The sequence below is a fragment of the Salvelinus fontinalis genome, chromosome 5 (genome assembly GCF_029448725.1).
Source record: "Salvelinus fontinalis isolate EN_2023a chromosome 5, ASM2944872v1, whole genome shotgun sequence".
NCBI lineage: Eukaryota > Metazoa > Chordata > Actinopteri > Salmoniformes > Salmonidae > Salvelinus > Salvelinus fontinalis.
The window spans coordinates 19,088,851-19,108,252 of NC_074669.1; the positions used below are offsets into that span (position 1 = coordinate 19,088,851).

At 41.9% G+C, this 19,402-nt stretch overlaps 2 protein-coding genes across 2 annotated transcripts; both read left to right on the forward strand.

Moving 5' to 3' along the window:
* Positions 1-528: 528 nt before the first annotated feature.
* On the forward strand, positions 529-6,350 carry LOC129855263 (39S ribosomal protein L55, mitochondrial-like). Its single transcript, XM_055922726.1, has 3 exons — positions 529-720; positions 5,750-5,951; positions 6,086-6,350. Exons 1-3 carry the CDS (start codon positions 677-679, stop codon positions 6,233-6,235), a joined length of 396 nt encoding a protein of 131 aa, XP_055778701.1. The 5' UTR covers positions 529-676; the 3' UTR covers positions 6,236-6,350.
* Positions 6,351-6,439: 89 nt separating this feature from the next.
* On the forward strand, positions 6,440-18,083 carry LOC129855262 (glutamate--cysteine ligase regulatory subunit-like). Its single transcript, XM_055922725.1, has 7 exons — positions 6,440-8,284; positions 9,121-9,186; positions 15,048-15,132; positions 15,912-15,968; positions 16,448-16,650; positions 16,743-16,857; positions 16,978-18,083. Exons 1-7 carry the CDS (start codon positions 8,162-8,164, stop codon positions 17,145-17,147), a joined length of 819 nt encoding a protein of 272 aa, XP_055778700.1. The 5' UTR covers positions 6,440-8,161; the 3' UTR covers positions 17,148-18,083.
* Positions 18,084-19,402: the final 1,319 nt, after the last annotated feature.

Sequence of the window (19,402 nt, forward strand, 5' to 3'; positions counted from 1 at the left end):
GATAGAAACCACGACAGAAACCACGACAGAAGACACTCTGTTTAGCAATCACCGAACATCTAAGAACATTCGTGAAATAGATTCTTACATATATTAACACATGTTAATAGCTCTGTTTTATTAAGAGGATTGCTTAGTAAAGAAAAATATTTCAACCATCCTCAATTTATTAACAAACAAGACTGAGGAAACAGTTTAGGGACCCTTGTTTCTGGCTACAGTGAGAATGAGTATTAGGCTACAGCATTACCAGACGGCTTTTCAGCCTGTGGTTCCTTGCCCACAAACATCCCAGGGGGACTGAACTACACATACAGAGCATATTCATATAACTAGGAATAAAGTATATCATGTATACATTTACGCATGAAGTTGATCATTTCTTCTTTAATAAACTCAACTGGATTACATTATTGTTAAATGTTGATATTTGATTTGATTCAAACCAATGACTGTATTCACGCAGGATATGTTTCCTGATGTGGTTTATCATATGTAGGAACCATTTGGAAGGTAATTGTTTCCTGACGTCGTTTATTTACCGGACAACTGCGTACGACCTTCCACTTCCTGTTCTCTCTTTAAGAAATCTAGAACATAACGATTAGCGAGATAGCTAGCTAGAATACCAAACAATTCCATGTTCCGTTGAGAAAAACGCTAGCTAAAATCCGACATGGCCCTACAGAAAGTTTGGACGTCGAAGAGTGTTTTAAACAGGTAAATAAACGAAGTGTTGGTTTTGAAGACATTCATTGGAACGCACGTTAGATAACAAGTAGCTCTGGTCCAGGGCGTTACTTGCGGCGTGAGCCGCATTCAACGCCCTGTATTTTAAAAAACAAACATGTTTTTACCGTTATTTAACTAGGTAAGTCGGTTAAGAACACATTCTTATTTACAACAACGGCCTACCCCGGACGCTAGGCCAATTGTGCGCCGCAATATGGGACTCCCAATCACTGCCAGAGGTTATACAGCCTGGATTTGAATCAGGGACTGTGGTGACGCCTCTTGCTCTGAGATGCAGTGCCTTAGACCGCAACGCCACTCGGGAGGCTATCTTGCCATTCATCCCTCCATATAACCAGTTATTTTAGTGATTGGCTTCAATATACTTTAGTTACTGACCAAAGTAAAGATGTTACAGTGGCATTCATTGCACTTTAACGGTGACAAACGGTGCCCTCAAGCTTTTAGGGCCTACATAAAGCTATCAAATACAATTTTATTTGTCACATGCGCCGAATACAACAGGTGTGCTTACTTAGCTGCCCTTAACCAACAATGCAGTTAAGAAAACGAGTGTTAAGTAGTTACTAAAATAAACTGAAGTTAAAAAATTTAAAAATCTAATAAGAAAAATGGTAAAATAACAAATAATTAACAATAAAAATAACAGTGGCGAGGCTATGTACAGGGGGTACCAGTACAGAGTCAATGTGCGCGGGCACCGATTAGAGGTAATTGAGGTAAAGTGACTATGCATGGATAATCAACAGAGTAGCAGCAGCAGTATAAAAATGGGGGTGGGGGCACAATGCAAATAGTCTGGGTAGCCATTTGATTAGCTGTTCAGGAGTCTTATGGCTTGGGGTAGAAGCTGTTAAAAGCTTTTTGGACCTAGGCTTGGTGCACTGGTACTGCTTGCCGTGCGGTAGCAGAAAGAACAGTCTATGACTAGGATGGCTGGAGTCTTTGGCAAATTTTTGGGGGCCTTCCTCTGACACCGCCTGGCTATCAGCAGAGCATTGTCTGGCAGTGAAACCATTCATTTAGCCTCATTTACTGCCTTTTTTTAAAACATAGCTAACAGTGATATGGCTGACTTGCTTAAACAAATGTCGTTTCTACTGACAATTACGATATACTAACCAGTGGTGGAAAAAGTACTCAAAAGTCATACTTGAGTAAAAGTAAAGATACCTTAATAGAAAATGACTCAAGTAAAAGTCACCCAGTAAAATACTACTTGAGTAAGTGTTTGGTTTTAAATATACTTAAGTATCAAAAGTTAATGGAATTGCTAAAATGTACCTAAGTATCAAAGTAAAAGTATTAATAATTTCAAATTCCTTATTTTATGCAAACCAGACAGCACAATATCTCTATATATTTTTTAATTTACGGATAGCCAGGAGGTAGATTACAACACTGACATTAATTTACAAACAAGCCATGTGTTTAGTGAGTCAGATAAGAGGCAGTAGGGATGACCAGGGATGTTCTCTTGATAAGAGCGTGAATTGGACCATTTTCCGGTCAAAATGTAACAAGTACTTTTGCGTGTCAGGGAAAATGTATGGAGTAAAAAGTACATTATTTTCTTTAGGAATGTAGTGAAGTAAAAGTTGTCAAAGTGAAATAGTAAAGTACAGATACCCCCAAAAACTACTTAAGTAAAAATACTTTTAAGTACTTTACATCACTTGTACAAGCTATGGTGTAAGGGAACGATGAGCGGATAAGAGGCAATCCGTGAATTCGATTAAGACATTAATTAGCGAGCGAAGACGAACGTAGTTAATATAACTATTTGTTCAGCACTTTTGTAATGTACAGCGACAGAATTCAGAACATGGGCCGTTCTTACAGTATTCTCCCTGTACACCAATTCAGAACCGTAGGATAAATAAAGGGGGCATATAAGCAGACAATGAAAACTCTTACAATTTTCAATTATGACATTTCTCTAAAACAGGCTACATGTGCACCATCAAGTCAGAACAGTTGGTGAATTTTTTAACCTTTATTTAACTAGGCAAGTCAGTTGAACAAAATAAGAACAAATTCTTATTTTCAATGGCGGCCTAGGAACAGTGGGTTAACTGCCTTGTTCAGGGGCAGAACAACTGATTTTTACCTGGTCAGCTCGGGGATTTGATCTTGCAACCTTTCGGTTACTAGTTCAACGCTCTAACCACTAGGCAACCTGCCGCGTCATTAAGAGGTGAAAATAGACCAAATTATAATGGTGAGGCACATGGGCTACTAACAGCTTACTACACAACATACTTAGTATTACTTAGCTACAGTATACATATCTCCCTGGCATATTACATCATTTATGCAGCAGCATGCAATGCATTTTTGGACTAGCCTTGTGCTCACTTGAACAGGAAGGTGGCATGGCGGTCCTTCTTGTGGGCAAATATTGTCACCATAAGCCTTCAAGACAACTGGGTACTCTGGGGGGGGGGGGGGGGGGGGGGGCAAGGTTGAATCATGACATCAGTGATCTGCAGCTTGGAGCTCTAAAAAGAGGCCCAAGTTCCAGACCGAGTTGGATGACCTTTCAAAATGTATTTACCCACTCTGAGCTTGTTTTTTTTCAGAGTTCCCAGTTGTCTTGAACTAACTAAAGTCTGAGATTTCCAAGTTTCCAGTTTTGAACACAGCAGAAGTCATGCTGGATTGACAGCATGGCCAATGTATTCAAACTTTTCTGGCCCATGGTGTTGCATGTGAATGTTGATCGTTTTAAGCTTGGAAAAGAGACCCTTAAACCCCAACTTGAACCGCACACCTTCTCCACTGAATAGCAGGCTAGTGATTGCTTTGCAACGCTTACAGTTAGCCACTGATTTCTTTGAAACCACTCATTGTTTAATTTGCGTTTTCTCTTGTGTCGTTTTTATGTCCAATTGCTGATGATCACCGATACTTTTTATCTTTAACTTTTCTTCATATGACAAGGACTGGAAAGGATTTGCCAGTAGATTGTCGACTTGATTCATGATGATGACTTCTTCTCTAGCTTGCTGGCTAAGCTTTAGCTTGCTAGCTAAGTATGATGATGACAGTCCAATTAAAGCTACGGTAGATATAACGTGATTTGATGTAATTTTAACTGTGGCAAATGACCTTGAGCCGCCTCGGATGGGCACTTCAAATGTAAATCTTTGGCAGTACCCAAGGGGCTTGAATATTCGAGTTCTCTCCGTAGATTTTGCGGTGCTGTAGTATCCCCATGAGTGACAGAACACTGAGTCAATCACGGCGCAAATAGAGAACATTACCAACCCCTACGCACTGTATTTTCTGCTGGCGCTCTCACAAACACAGAAAGCACTGAGCTAGGCTGAAACACTTGTATTTTGGACCAGCCTTGGGCAAGAAAGCAAAAAGAGACCATGTTTGTATGCGTCTTAATTTTTCAATATTTCATTTTTTATTTTTTACATTATTTGTAACTGATGTGTTTGAATGCCAAAATAACATACTAAACAGGCCACTGTGCAGGGGTGTATTCATTATGCCGATTCTGTTGCAACGCGTTTCATCGGTTTTGCAACAGAAACCGCTTTGCAACAAACTAAGTTTCTATTGGACAAATTCAGGTTTTGCTTTGTTTGCTACCATTTGGTTCTTAAATGGTAAACTGTTTCAGTTGCAATACGTAATGAATACACCCCTGGGGGTGTATTTATTATGACGATTCTGTTGCAACACGCTTCTTAAACGGAAACAAACTAAATGGGGAGGGACCTACCTGAATTTGTTCAATAGAAACTTGTTTTGCTCTGTTTGGTTCTTAAACAGTTTCTGTAATGAATACGCCCCTGGTGTGTTCACGAACATTTCGGCACAGAATTTCTAAACCCCGAGGCACAACGTCGCGAGACTTCCGGGAACACTTGCAAAACAGTTAGAGCAGGCTGGGATTTGGGGAAGTCAATGAGAGAAGTGAAAAATTATTCCTTACATGCTGACTAAACTGTCCGTGTTGCAAAAATAAATGTATACATGCATGTTTGTGAATAATTTCATCCAAACTGCTCCCGCAGGCCTGCGTAGCCAGGAGCTAAAATAGATGCTTGACGTGCTACGTGTCCCGCCTTTCTCAACTACTCATTGGTTTTTATGAGCATACTAACCCACATGATTGAAAGATAAGAGGTCCACACTCCAGTCCAGTTGGTGGTAGTATGCACCTTAAAGTTGGTTGCCAACCACCATATCAAAAGAAGAAGCGGAAAGATGAATGAGGAGAGTTTTCTTTGATTAATATCTATAAAACAAAACTAGCTTTCCCCTTTTATCTGTGGATTAATTGTTGGAGTAGAGAACACATGATTTTGTATGACTCAAAATAGGTCAAAATTCTACAAATATTCAGTTAAAAAAGGACCGTATGTATTTCAGGTAAAATAACAACCAAATATTTATATTTTAAGAAAAATGTGCTAACAGCAGCAAGCTCTGTTTCTAGCTCCTAAGCAACTTTGCAGTATTTATTTTTCATTTATTTTTTCTTACATTGTTAGCCCAGAACGTTTTTTTGTGTTATTACATACAGCCGGAAATAACTTTTGGATATCAGAGCGAATATCCCAGAGGCTGCTCCAAGACGCCGCCGGTGAAGAAGAGGTATTCGAAGCGGACTTCTAGTCCGACTCAGGGGGCGTACTCGCCATCCACTGCTTCCGAGTATATTACTCGTTAATGTTCAGTCCCTGGACAATAAAGTAGATGAGCTCAGGGTGAGGATCTCCTTCCAGAGAGACATCAGGGACTGTAACATACTTTGTTTCACGGAATCATGTCTCTCTCTGGATATACTATCCCCGATATACTGCTCTCATGCTTGCCTTGAAGCGAGCATAAAAGGCATTTAGCTCGTCTGGTAGGCTCGCATCACTGGGCAGCTCGCGGAAAAACTTCTGAGTACATTTGCATTAAGCCTTTATAGTAGTTTGTCCTTTCTAAATCCTAATTGTTTCAACATTGTGAATGTTTTGTCTTTTAGATGTCTACAAGAGGTGGTTGCTCAGAGTCATTTCCTTCCTGTATCAAGTTTACACACAACAACCACTCAGCACAACTCCAACAAGACATCAATTGTACGAAGCAGTCGACAGAAGTATGAAAGGTTTTATCCACTGTTGCTCGTACAACCCGATGGTTCCACAATTAACATTAGGTACAAAGAGCCCAAGAGGATACTCATGGTAAGCATCCTTGAACTGAAAACAAAAATTGGATTGATCTGTTTTTGCAGTGTGTGGCTATTCAGGAATACTACATTTGAAAGCTAATCAGATTGTGAGACTGAGTGTGAGGATTTGGTATTGTATCCCTTCAGATGCCTGTGGACATCAGTACACTCTCAGAGGAAGAAAGGAAAATGAGGATGCGGAAGCGGGATCCCAGGAAGGGAGCTGTTAAGCAGAGGACAGTGGAATTCGAAGATGATTTCAAAGTGGATGATTACAGCAAGTTTTGGAAGAAGTGATAGAGCCTGTTGTAGCTATTTAACTTAGACTATTCTGCCAATCAGGGTTTTCCATTAGCCAACAATTGTCAGCTTTTGGAAAACAAATTAATAAATGAAAAGCTGTTAAATAAAACTGTTGCAGTCCAAAATGACTGGTAGGAAAAAAACTCCCATTGCACAATGTTTTTTATTCATTGATGGAAATACATTTGACCATCATTCTTATCGGTCTATAGGTCAATTTGCATAATATAGTGGAATTAAATTGGCATGTGTATTTTCGTTAGTCATCATGTAGCCTATCTGATTTATCCAACATAACTATCACACACAGCATTCCTCCTGCAGCTCCTCAGTTGGTTACTGCAAGAGTAAAATGTGCTTTTATAAGCCCATTGCACAACAATTCTAAATGCAATTGCATGTTAAACAGTTTTGGTGCACAATTAAAAAGAGCTAGGCCTACTATTTTTATTTCTCAACTCAAAGCCTAATTGAAGCTCACCTCCCATTCAAGTGCAGGCAAAATGCTATCAGCGTGTCACCACCACGCTACAATGTGAGCTGGAGGCAGTATGCAGTTTGAAATTCATTGTTTGAAATCTGAATGTTTAACTTCATATTATGAGGTATGTCTTACTTTGCTTCAAAGTAGCCTATAGGCAAAATCCGACCATGGAAACTTTATGTGATGAAGTGATGAATCATGCTTCACCATCAGGTAGGCCGACGGTCGAATCTGGGTTTGGCGGATGCCAGGAGAACACTACCTACCCCGATGCATAGTGTCATTGAAGTGTGGTGGAGGAGGAATAATGGTCTGGGGCTGTTTTTCATGGTTCGGGCCCCTTAGTTCCAGTGAAAGGAAATCTTAAAGCTACAGCATACAATGACATTCTAGACGATTCTGTGCTTCCAACTTTGTGGCAACAGTTTGGGGAAGGCCCTTTCCTGTTTCAGCATGACAATACCTCTGTGCACAAAGCAAGGTCCATACAGAAATGGAAAGTCTTCCCAAAAGAGTGGAGGCTGATATAGCAGCAAAAGGGGGAACAACTCCAGATTAATGCCCATGATTTTGTAATGAGATATCCAAGGAGCAGGTGTCCAATTACTTTTGGTCATGTAGTATATTTTAGATGCTTTTCACTGACAGCCTCAACTCAATAATTAGCAAGGCCTATTTCCACACTCTGCCCCCTTCAAAAAAGCTAATGATCCTCGATTCCTCTGGCTAAATCATGCTTTCTGGTGAAGTATTTTAAGTGATTTAATATATTTCCATATAGACAGGAGTAGTTATACAGTTGAAGTGAGAAGTTTACATACATTTAGGTTGGAATCATTAACTCGTTTTTCAACCACTCCACAAATTTCTTTTTAACAAATTATAGTTTTGGCAAGTCGGTTAGGATATCTACTTTGTGCATGACACGAGTACATTTTCCAACAATTGTTTACAGATTATTTCACTGTATCACAGTTGGGTCAGAAGTTTACATACACTAAATTGACTGTCTTTAAACTTGTTATTGCCAAAACTGTCTTCTGTGTGGGTGTGTGCCCTCTGATTAGGGTCAAGGGATGAATGTTGAATTAAAAATGGAACATATGGTCTCTTGAAACAAGCTGTGTCATGATTACAGTGTACATTCCAATGTACAGTTAGTCATAACACCATTGCTGAGCTGTAACTATCTCTTGGTTAAAAGAGTCCAGAACGCCATGCCAGATTTTGCACACAACACCCGGTTACAATGTGGGCGTCCTCATAACTAGTTTCTACCGCCAGCTAAATAATCTACAAATGCAAGTCATTCTAAATCAGCGGTAGCTACCGTTTGGAAACGAGGTCACTCCTGTTAGAATAAAGTAACTGAAGTTGCTGAATAGTTCATAAAGTCCTTCTACCACGATACATTTATCGACTACCAAGGACACCACATGGAAAATCACACCAGTGCTAAGGTGCTCCTCAACCATGCTACGAATTTGTATCTTCACACGGGGAATTTAGTAAACCGAAGCCGTCTCAAGAAAAAATGTCCGTCTTCACCTAGCGAAGAGGTAAGACTGACCATTGGACTCTGTCATAACTGACTGGCTAGCTGAAGTAAGACGTTTTTAAAAAAAGTGCAACATTGGTCAGTTAGCTGGAGTGTTATCATTAATCGCCATGGTCCAAAAACGGACAAGTTCAGGTAGGTCCCGTTCAAGAAACGTTTTGCAACAGAATCGGCAGAATGAATACACCCCTGGCTAGATGACGTTAACTAGTTAGCTTGAAAAACCATATCCTCGACGATAAATAGCTAACTATATTGAACAAAAATAAACTTCACATATTTTACTGAGTTACAGTTCATATAAGGAAATCAGTCCATTGAAAGAAAGAAATTAGGCCCTAATCTATGGATTTCACATGACGGAATACAGATACCTGTTGGTCACAGATACTTTTCTGATCCAGGCTCCTAAATTACCTTTATTTTTAAAGGTATCTGGGCCAGGATTCACCTGATGAGATTTAAGAATGCAAGATAAATTTGAGAACAAGGACTTGTCATGTGTATGTTCTAAAAGGCCAGCCTTTATTTAGCATGAACAATCATAACTATTTCATTGAAGCTGTGCACCACCTGACTCTCATAAGTGTAACAGACTCTCCCTGCAGCATTTCATAGTTGTTGTATAGCATGCCATAGCTCTGGCCACACATTTTCATACTGTGCAAATCACCCATTGTGCCCAGCACTGTACAAAATAATCATATACTTTCCATATGACAATCTTTAAAGTAATGTTAGATAATTTAGCATCATTGCATGATCTGTAGGTGTCCATGAAAGCCCTACCTAGTTACCACAAGTGTTTATAGTAACCCTGTTTTTTTTGCATTACAGATTCAAGACTGTGTTCGAGCCACTCTTAATGAGTGGTTTGCCACCATACCACCAACAACACCAATGGTGAGACATCACTCCGTCCACCCACTCACTGTTCAATACCACAGTTGTATTTCCCATGCATATTTGATTACACACATAGCTACATAACAGCTATTCACCAACATCCAAACAGTATCAAGTGTCCATAATCCCTGTTTACCAAGTTTCCATAGTGACCAAGTGTCTACAATACCAGCTCCCTTTCAGTCAGTCAAGTTTGGTACAACATACTTATGGGGAGTCACACTCGCGAGACTAGAGTTAAAGGATCTACAATCACACCTGACAAGGCCAATGAAATCGTGTCTCGCTGGAAGCATCGCCTTCCACAGGTGATAATAATGTATATAAATCCTGGATTGCTGATGTTACATATTGGCCTTATTTCTCAAATGTTGTGCCCAAATTTGTTTACATCTCTGTTAGTGAGCATTTCTCCTTTGCCAAGATAATCCATCCGCCTGACAGGTGTGGCATATCAAGAAGTGGATTAAACAGGTATACCTTGTGCTAGAGACAATCACAGGCCACTCTCTAAAATGTGCAGTTTTGTCACACAACACAATGCCACAGATGTCTCAAGTAGAGGGAGCGTGCAAATGCTGATTACAGGAATGTCCACCATAACTAGTTGGCAATACATCCAACCGGCCTCACAACCACGTGTAACCACGTCAGCACAGGATCTCCAAATCTGGTTTCTTTAACTGCGGGATTGTCTGAGACAGCCACCTGGACAGCTGATGAAACTGATTATTTCAGTCAGTAATAAGTCAGTTTTTCCCCCTTTTGTGGGGAAAACGAATTCTGATTGGCTGGGCCTGGCTCCCGAGTGGGTGGGCCTATACCCTACAAGGCCCAACCATGGCTGCACTCCAGCCCAGTCGTGTGAAATCCATAGATAAGGGCTTAATTAATTTATTGACTGATTTCCCTATTAACTGTAATTTAGTCAAATTGTTGCTTGTATTCATTTTTGTTCTTTGTGTGTATAATTTGTTTGGTTTAGATCATGTAATTTAAAAGTATCTAATAGAATAGACATTAATAAAAGCATTTTTCCTAAAAAAAATGACAGTGGGGAGGAGTACCAAGATGGCCTCGCGAAGGCTTCAGTACAGCGCACGCTGTTAGTCATCCAGGGTTTATACACATCACTGGGTGATAAGGCTCAGATTCATTCCTTAAATTATTCTGCTCTTCACCTCGGTGTGAACAGGAATGATTTACGCTACTAAAACAAACAATTAGAACATGAGACTGTCTTACATTGCGCCAACTAAGCGTGCTCAGCCCCTGGACGTTGTGTGCTGAGGTTTGTATGGTTGTCATAAATTTTCTAATCCCATACAATTAGTTCTTCAAGTTTGTTGTCTTGTATGATTTGGCTCGGTGCATGCTTAGGCTGCCCTCACTCAAATCAGTTCATGTGCGAGACAAGGAGACAGCTGTCACTGTTCCCTTACTCGTTTGTGGCTCAGGTTCTCTTGACAATTGTGGAGCATTCTTTAGGGAGCTTGGTGTTTCCCTAAAGCGATGCATAGTGTGCTAGCTAGTTACTGCTAGCTATTCCGCCTTCCTAACGGTGGAATTGCTTGGGTAGCTCCGGTTTAGTATACGTACCTAGCATTAAGTCGCTTGGTAAGTCTAAATGGACCGTGCTGTGATCAGAGGCTAGCTAGCTTAGTCTAAAAGCCTCATGGCTAACGTCGGCTAGCATGCATAACTTCCGGCAAATTAAGCTTACTAGTTTTCCTCTGGCGTTAAGGCAATCACATTCCTAGAGTGGAGGAAGCGGGGCTTGTGGGCACCTTCAATGATGAAGCTGCCTCCGAGCACTGGGCATGGGCAACCCCTGGAGTGAGGGGTCTGGGCAACCGGTGAGCCCCTGAAAAAACATTACTGTGATGTCAGTGCCCCCACGTTTGGTTACAGCCAAACGTGGGGGCCCTGGGCTTCATCCAGGCTATAGTCTCACGGAAGCACAATTTAGTTTGGAATTTTGTCCATGTTTAAAGCTCCTCTGTTAACCCGCGTTCCATGGTGTTCACAGGGTTCAAGGAGCATAACATTTCTCCCCATGTTGAGAGTAATAAGTTGGGTGATTCGCTTTGTCTACAAGGGGATTGGAAATTGCGCTTTTCTAACCCCAGAGAGGTTGTCCGGGTTTCAGCTCTGCTTGGCCCAGTTTAGGTTGGGGCACACAGCACTTTTTCACCAGTTTCTGCGCATACTGAGATTGATGGCTTCTATGATAGTGGTCATTCCCCTGGGACAATTGTTGTGACTGTTCCAGTGCTGGTTGCTAGCCACGTGCTTGGATACATATTGCCACCTAAACCTCTCAATTCAGGTGTCCTTGACATGCCTTCAGGGCACTGGCCCAGTGGCTGGATCGCTGGCTACTGTCATAAGGGTTTCTCATGGTCCGGGTTTTCCGCAAATGGTCACGACAGGCGCGTCCCCCCCAAGGGTGGGGCGAGCTGTGCAAGGGTTACTCAATTCGGGGAGTATGGACGGTGTCAGAGTGCCTGGCATATCAGTTACCTGGAACTTCTGACACTGTACGTAGTGCTCTGGCGCTGCTTCCCTATTTTATCAGCCGGCATGTGCTGGTCAGAGCCGTCATGATGACGGTGGCATACATCATAAGGCGGGGGGGACACGGTCCCTCCCCGCCTCACCTAGGCTCACACCCTGTTGCTGTGGAGGTCCTGTGTGGCTCAATTGGTAGAGCATGGTGCTTGCAATACCAGGGTGGTGGGTTCTATTCCCATTGGGGACCAGTATGAAAATGTATGCACACGCTACTGTAAGTTTCTCTGGATAAATGACTGAAATAGAACATGTGGAGCAGTTTGCATTTGCTCTTACTTCGAGTGATGCATGTTCCCGGTTGCCTCAACTCTGGGGGGTGCCCCCCCGGATAGCACCCTGCACCCCTGGGTGGTCACCCAGATATGGGAGATTATGCAATGCTGACATAGGTCTTTACGCATAACTCAAACACCATTGTCGTCTATTTTTCTTGATGCGAGAACAGAGTGCACCATTGGGAACTGACGCTCTGGCGCACCAGTGGCTTCGGACCCTCTAAGCGTTTCCACCAGTGGATCTGTTTCAACCCATGTTGGAGGGGGTGCGCCAGGGGTGCTTATCATTGATTCTTGTGGCTCCCCGTTGGCCCAAGCAGCCTCGGTTCGTGGAGATCATTCACCTTTTTAGGCGGGGACCTGTTGTGCCAGGTGCACAGGCAGGCTTGGCGTGCAAGGATTTGGTTATTTTCTGCCTGGCCCCTGAGTGGGCTAATCTGTTGGCTAGAGGATTACCTCCGAATGTTATTGCTACCATTCAGTCCACAAGTGCGCCTCCACGAGAGGTCCTTATGCATTTGTGGAAAGTGTTTGAGCTCTGTTGATAAGATGGAGTGCTGGTTCCTTTTCAGTGCTCTGAGGTGTATCCATATGTTCCTACAGGAGCTATTCGAGCAGGGACGGGCTTTCTCTACTTTAAAAGTGTACATGATTGCAATGTGGGCGTGTCGTGTGGGAATTGACGGAGCCACACCGGGGACGTTGTGCAGTTCTTGAAAGAGGTACACAGTCTCTAAACCTATTGGGCCCACATGGGACTTGGCGCTGGTTTTTGGGGCACTGTGTGTCCCCTTTTGAGTCTCTGGAGTCAGTGGAGCTGAAGATCCTTCTACAAAACCTCCCTGGTCATGACTTTGGCCTCAGCTAAATATGTTGGAGACCTCCACGTGTTATCCGTACACCCTTCCTGTACTTCGTTTGCCCCGGGTGACTAAGGTGACATTGTTTCCAAATGCGGCCTTAGCCCCGGAAGTCATAGCAATGTCCTACAGCTCCTTAGCTTTGAGCTATTTCCCTTTTAATCTCCTCCTTTTGCTTCTGAAGAACAACAAAGGTTATATGGCCTGTGTCCTGTGTGAGCTTTATGCACATGCACTGAATGGACCCAGCAGGTTATATGACCAGCGTGTTGTCTGTTTTGCTAATCCAGCTCATGTCAGGACACTCTTTTAAGGAGCGTATCTCCCACTGGATTGTAGAGGCTATCTCCCTGGCACATCGCAGCAAGTGTTTCCTAGCGGTGTATTCGCTACCCCACCAGGGGTCTGGCAGTGTCTTGGCTGTTGTTTAAAGGATTGACTGTAGGAGTTATTTGTGCTGCGGACAGTTGGACATCGCCACACTTTCTGTTTCTTGAGGTTTTATCGTTAGTCACTGCTCTCAGTGTAGCCCACAGTGTGCTTACGGACAGGGGAAAGTCACTAGGCAGCGCACTGTGTTTGCAATACCCAGACTGCCGCATCTGGCTGGGTCAGGTCTGGGTGCTCTGCCATGAGCCACTTCATTTAGTAACTACTGGGGTCAGCTTGGGCAGTGAATATTATTTCCCCGTAGTTTGTTGTACCGAAGTTAACTGACTGAAAGGGAGCGTAAGGTTATGACTAAAACAACTGATCCCTGAAGGAGGGAAATGAGGCACAACACCTGTTTGGCCACCCGTCCCTGGGCTCGTGAAGAGTGGTATTAAATTGAAGGAATGAATCCGAGCCTCACGCTTATCAACTGTGGAAGGCGGGGCTTCCAGCGAGGCATAGAGTTCATTGGCCCTGCGAGGCGTGATTGTAGATCTTTAAACTGAAGTCAGGAGAGTGCGACTCTCCATAGTATGTTGTAACTCATTTCCCTCCTTCAGGGAACAGGAGTTATACAGGGAGCTCAAAGTATTGGGACAGTGACACATTGTTGTTTTGGCTCTGTACTCCAGCACTTAGGATTTTAAATGATACAATGACTATGTGTATGTTAAGGTGCAGATTGTCAGCTTTAATTTGGGGGTATTTTCATTTATATCGGGTAAACCGTTTTAGAAATTACAGCACGTTTTGTACATAGTGCGTCTAACTTTCTCACTCCTCATTATTCACGATTCATTCATGATAATCTGTTATGGTAGCATCTATGTTAATGTTGAATTGTTTAGAAACATTCTTATTTACAATGAAAGTCAATCCAAAATGACAGTACATTATTTAACATTCATTTATATTGGGCACAAAATAATCTGAAGCACAACCAAAACAAACTGCAAATGCATCCAAAAAGTTTGTAGAGTCACAAGCTTGATGAAGTCATTGCGTGCTAGAAATATGAGACCAAATACTAAACTGTTGACTACTTTTAATGCACACAAGTGAATTTGTCCCAATACTTTTGGTCCCCTAAAATGTGGGGACTATGTGGAAAAGGTACTGTAATTTCCAAACGGTTTACCCGATATGTATGAAAACAACCTAAAAATAAAGTTGATAGTCTGCACTATAACCTCCAGTTGTTGTATAATTTAAAATACAAAGTGCTGGAGTAAACATCCAAAACAACAGGAAAAAAGTCAATGTCCCAATACTTTCGGAGCTCACAGTAGTCACAATGTTATGATACTACTATGCAATTGCGTTCTCCTGCTGGGAAAACAAAATAGCTGCCTGTTGATTGACCGCAATGAATTTATCAGACTGATGAAAGGGAACTGTCATAGTAATCATTCATGCAAAGTTGGCTGTGAAAGGTTCTACATGTGCTTCTGTTGTGAAGTTCGAGTGGCTTTGCCCTGTTGCTTTTCTGCTGGGGTCAGCTAATCTGCTTCCGCACGCTCAGTGAGTACAGCGGGGGGGTCTTACATACACAAAGTCAAAGCTTATGTTCCCTGCAATGATATCCCACAACAAGATTGTGAATTTGAAAGCATGTGTTTGTATTTGGACAAAGTTAAGGCAATATTGATGTTGCTTTTTTTCTTTGTATTTTTAAGATACTATTTTTCTTTGACTAACACGTTTGTTGTAAATTTAGGCCCTACCAGACACCATTGACTGCTCCATCCCTCAAGCTACAGAAGCAATCACACCTGAAGAGAGGGAGGAGCTGAAGGTCTCTGGTGAGTTTCTGGTATTCTATGACAGGGGGTTCTCAGTGGTCCATGGACCCCACTTTTTTACATAATTATTTCTTAAATTAATATTACTAACATATATATTTTTAAATGGCCAAGGCATCCCTGGAGTAAGTTTAGAGGGTGTAATACAATGTAATTATTAGTCTAAAATGTTATATTCTTAACCCTGGGCAGCATGGGCCTGGGAGGCTTACAGGGATATTGGTATCTACAGTACTCCACAATTATTTTTTTATATATATATATTTTTTACATAAATGCACTGTAATTTAAGCTTTAAAACTGCTAAGTTTTCTCTCTGCCTCATAGCAAAATGTGAAGAATTGCAGGATATTAGCTTCAACAACAAAAAATCTCTCTGCCCCATGACAATATCTGTGGAATTGAATGAAATGTGCTTGAACACTCCCAAATGTTCTCTCCGTGCCAAGAAATGGGTTTTTAAAATGTTCCTTCCCAGGGATGGAGACTTGTTTCGTTGGGCCATGCATTGCCAAAGTCATAGTAGAACTCTTTGTATGCTATTTTTATCTCACTCGAGTTGTGTTCTGATTGAGGGGGGTCCCTGATGAATTTGCTATCAGAAAGGGGTCCCTGGCCTGAAAGTTTGGGAACCCCTGCTTTGATACCATAGAGTTTGGTGTGGCATTGGCATGAGGAACAATGAGCCCAGTATGTGAATTTCATGACAAAAATACCATTCCTGGTGCCTTACTGATTGTTTGCGTTTTTATTAACATGTCCATATTCTTGCTTTACAGTGAAACTATTTATTTGCGAGGCAGACCTCTCTTCAATCAAAGATGCAGTCGATAAGTGTGAGTATTACATTTACAAAACAGCAAAGGACCACTGACTCGGTGACTGTACGGAAAAGTCATTTGGCACAGGCGATTGTCTGTAGACCTGACCATGTCAAATAAAAATGCAACAGACTTTAGTATCAGTGAAATGCTTTTGTTGGCATGCCAACTCCTTTCCTTATCTCAATTTGTTCTATTTGAAAGATGAAATCCGTACCGGCAGAAGCTATCACGTCTGTTTGGGATATTACAACAACAAAGATGTTGATCACTTCAAACAACAAACTTTTCCCCCCCGACATTATTGAATGTGCGGTAGAACACCAGAATATGTACTGAGCTGTATATTTTTTTTTACCACGCTCCTGGAAGCTCCTCCTCTCTGTTTCATCTAAGCAAAACAAAGGCACTGTTTCCCCTTTTACAGACTTCAGCTTTAAGAAGTATGCACTGACTGTATACTAGTTTCATGCTCATAAGACTGTTTGTAACAGCTTGTCAGGCCCTGGCTGTGTCCCAGCTGGACTCGGTGATCATTGCACCCCCTGTTCTGCCTGAGGGGGAGAGCCAGACCCTGGAGAACCTGCAGCCTGCCTGGACGGAGCTGGAGGGCTTGGTGCAGAGCCACAAGATCGCTGCCATCGGAACCTCCGACCTGGACAAGGAGCTCCTGGAGCAGCTCTACAACTGGGCCCAGGTGAGTGGTGATGCTGACGAGACCGTCAGATTGTTGTAGGTTAGCGTTGGTGTATTTGGGGTTTTGAATTGTTTTATTTTCTCCTGGTCTAGGTGAAACCCAGTAGTAACCAGGTGAATCTGGCCTCCTGCTGTGTGATGCCCCCTGATCTGACTGCTTTTGCAAAGGAGTTTGACATTCAGCTACTGACTCATAATGACCCAAAAGGTGAAGATTGTGATCATTTCAATTTGTAATCTTTTCACTGTATAATCAGATAATACATGTTAAGGAAAGGCTGTGTGTGCTCTGGGGGGCACTAAATTAACACATTGTATTTTCCTGTAGAACTGATTACTGCTGCCAGCTTCCAGGAGGCAGTGCAGGAGAGCACTCAGGACCTGAAGGTAGCAGACTGGAGGTTGGAGTGGGTTTTGCGCTACTCCATCATTGTCAAAAGCAGGGGGATCATCAAAGCAAAAGGCTACCTTGTTCACTCAAAGAGAAACAACCTGTAGCATGTCCTCTGAAAATCTGTTATTCAGATGTTACTCATGTCCAATGCATTTAAGACAGGGATATAGGTAGCTAAACTTTTAACAAACATGGCTACAAAACTGAATTGGAACCACAGAAATAATTCAGTTGTATAGATGGATCACCTTGTTTTAGTACAATGTTAGAATTATTGCAAGGCAGTTTATAGGTTAAACAGCCTCTAACCCACTACGGAAATGTCCCATGATATTTTTACATTCTAAATTGATGAGAAAATTAAGTAGAGGTGAGCACTTTGGATCGGTTGTTAAAGCCACAGAGCGAGAGATGTAAAGTCCTAGTGCGCTCTGATGTGTATGAACAGCTCCTTCTGTTTTCTACTGTATAATACTGGCACCCTGTATAGTGGGGACAAAAGCCTAATTCCAATAGATTTCTGATGGGTGAAAAAAATGTATGGTTAGTTCATAAACTTCTCTTGATTTAGTGTACAGTAGTTATTTGATTTTGAGAAACAACTTTATGGATGTTAAAGTATTGTCTTGGCAAATCTTTGTATATTCTTTTTCTTTTAAGCCCAGTGCTACTGACCGGGTATACCAGGAAATGATTTGTCCTATACCCCTAACTGCTCATAAGATTTTCTTATTAGAAAATGTGTCCCCATCTAAGTGGTAATATGAGAAATATCCCCAAATTAGGTTTACATTCACAGTAGGCTTGACACCTTTATGGTGTATGTGATAGTACTGGAATATTCCAGATTGGCATGGAAAATGAATTATAAGCTCTAAAGTGTCTGGGTGGATGTGTTATTTATTAATCATGGCATTTCTTCCAGGCGTTGTCCACAATCCTAATAAGTTTGAGTTCTCTATTGTACTGTAATAATTAATATATTTAATGTTACCATTTCCTGTATTGTTCTATTGGGTTTATTAAATGATTAAACACTTTTGAAGTGCTTTGTGTTCATTGGAAGAGATGGGTGCACATGATCACTATCCATTTCTTTCAGATCACATAAAAACAGGGGGGTTCTATAACATAAATCCTCCTCGAATGATAAACTTTAGACTATAGTCTCACCGGAGTACTGTCATCCACACAAAAAATGTGTTTATGTTCCTTAGCATGTATGCATCGCGATTCGATTCTTCGGGTTTCGATCGATGAAGTGAGATGGTGGTTGGAAGAGCTTGCTTGAAATGGAAACGCTTTGCGGTAGCTTTTGATAAAGAAGAACATAAAGATGAAGTAGCTGCTTTATAGGTGGGATGCACTGTTGAGCACTACAGCCCGAGTGGTTCGTGCTGATTGTACAGAGATTGTGACAGCCGGTTAAATGGTGTCCCTTGAGAAGACAAGAATAAGATGTATGTCAGGAGAAGTACAGTATTATAAGGAGATATATACTTGGAATACAGGGGAGGAGGAATGGAGGGGAAAAAGAGGCAGAGGAGGTCAGGGAGAGAGGATGAGCTTGAGTTGGTGAAAAATTGTGTAAAAAAGGGAGATGGGTTGTTAAATAGGAATGGTAGAAAGTGTAAGAAAAGTGAGCTGAAGACAGGAGGCAAACTGGAAGTGAATGAGGTCGAAGTATCGGAGGTGGTAGGTGTGGTGAAGGTCTCGGAGCCCGAGGCTTGCACCAAGGGTCAGGATGAAGATGAGTCTGTAACAGTAGGAGTGAAGTTTTTGGAAACAGTGGACCCTTTGCCTGTTGGCTGATCCATTTGTGGTGAAAACAGCTGGGTGCTGTGGAATTGGTGAGGGTAACCAGAAGTGGTCATGTGATAATTGTTTGTTTCTGCTGGTCAGAGGGTGAATCCGCATTAAACTAATGGGGGCAAGAAATGTGAATTGTTTTGCTCTTGAGAAAAGGGTGTCATTGAAAGGAGTGATTACTTGGGTAGCATTAAATGTAAAAGTTGACCAACTGAAGGGGAAGATTCCTGGTGTTTTTGATGCTTGTTTGTTGCCACGCAGTCAGGGTGGTGTGAGTGGTGAAATGAGAATCATTGCCTGTTCTTTTGAGTTTTGATGTTGTGATATATACGTTTTCCTGTGTGCGCTTTTGTGCCAAATATGTTACCTTGTTACAGGTGTCAAGCTTATGGGCATGTGGCAGCAGTGTGTAGGAGAAAGGTTCCTAGATGTAAGACTATGCAAAAGGGCATGAGACAAAGGAATGTGTAGCGTTGGGGGAAAGTAGTGGTATGTGTTAATTTTATTTTTCAAGCAAAGTATAAGGGAGTTGTACTCCAGTCTAGTAGGT

What these genes read in the sequence shown, in the direction of transcription:
- LOC129855263 (XM_055922726.1), top strand. Translation starts at nt 677, where the DNA reads ATGGCCCTACAGAAAGTTTGGACGTCGAAGAGTGTTTTAAACAG. An exon ending in TCGAAGAGTGTTTTAAACAG is followed by an intron (nt 721 to 5,749) that starts GTAAATAAACGA and finishes TTTGTCTTTTAG; the next exon opens with ATGTCTACAAGAGGTGGTTG. An exon ending in AGCCCAAGAGGATACTCATG is followed by an intron (nt 5,952 to 6,085) that starts GTAAGCATCCTT and finishes GTATCCCTTCAG; the next exon opens with ATGCCTGTGGACATCAGTAC.
- LOC129855262 (XM_055922725.1), top strand. Translation starts at nt 8,162, where the DNA reads ATGGAAAATCACACCAGTGCTAAGGTGCTCCTCAACCATGCTACGAAT. An exon ending in CGTCTTCACCTAGCGAAGAG is followed by an intron (nt 8,285 to 9,120) that starts GTAAGACTGACC and finishes TTTGCATTACAG; the next exon opens with ATTCAAGACTGTGTTCGAGC. An exon ending in GGAGGAGCTGAAGGTCTCTG is followed by an intron (nt 15,133 to 15,911) that starts GTGAGTTTCTGG and finishes CTTGCTTTACAG; the next exon opens with TGAAACTATTTATTTGCGAG.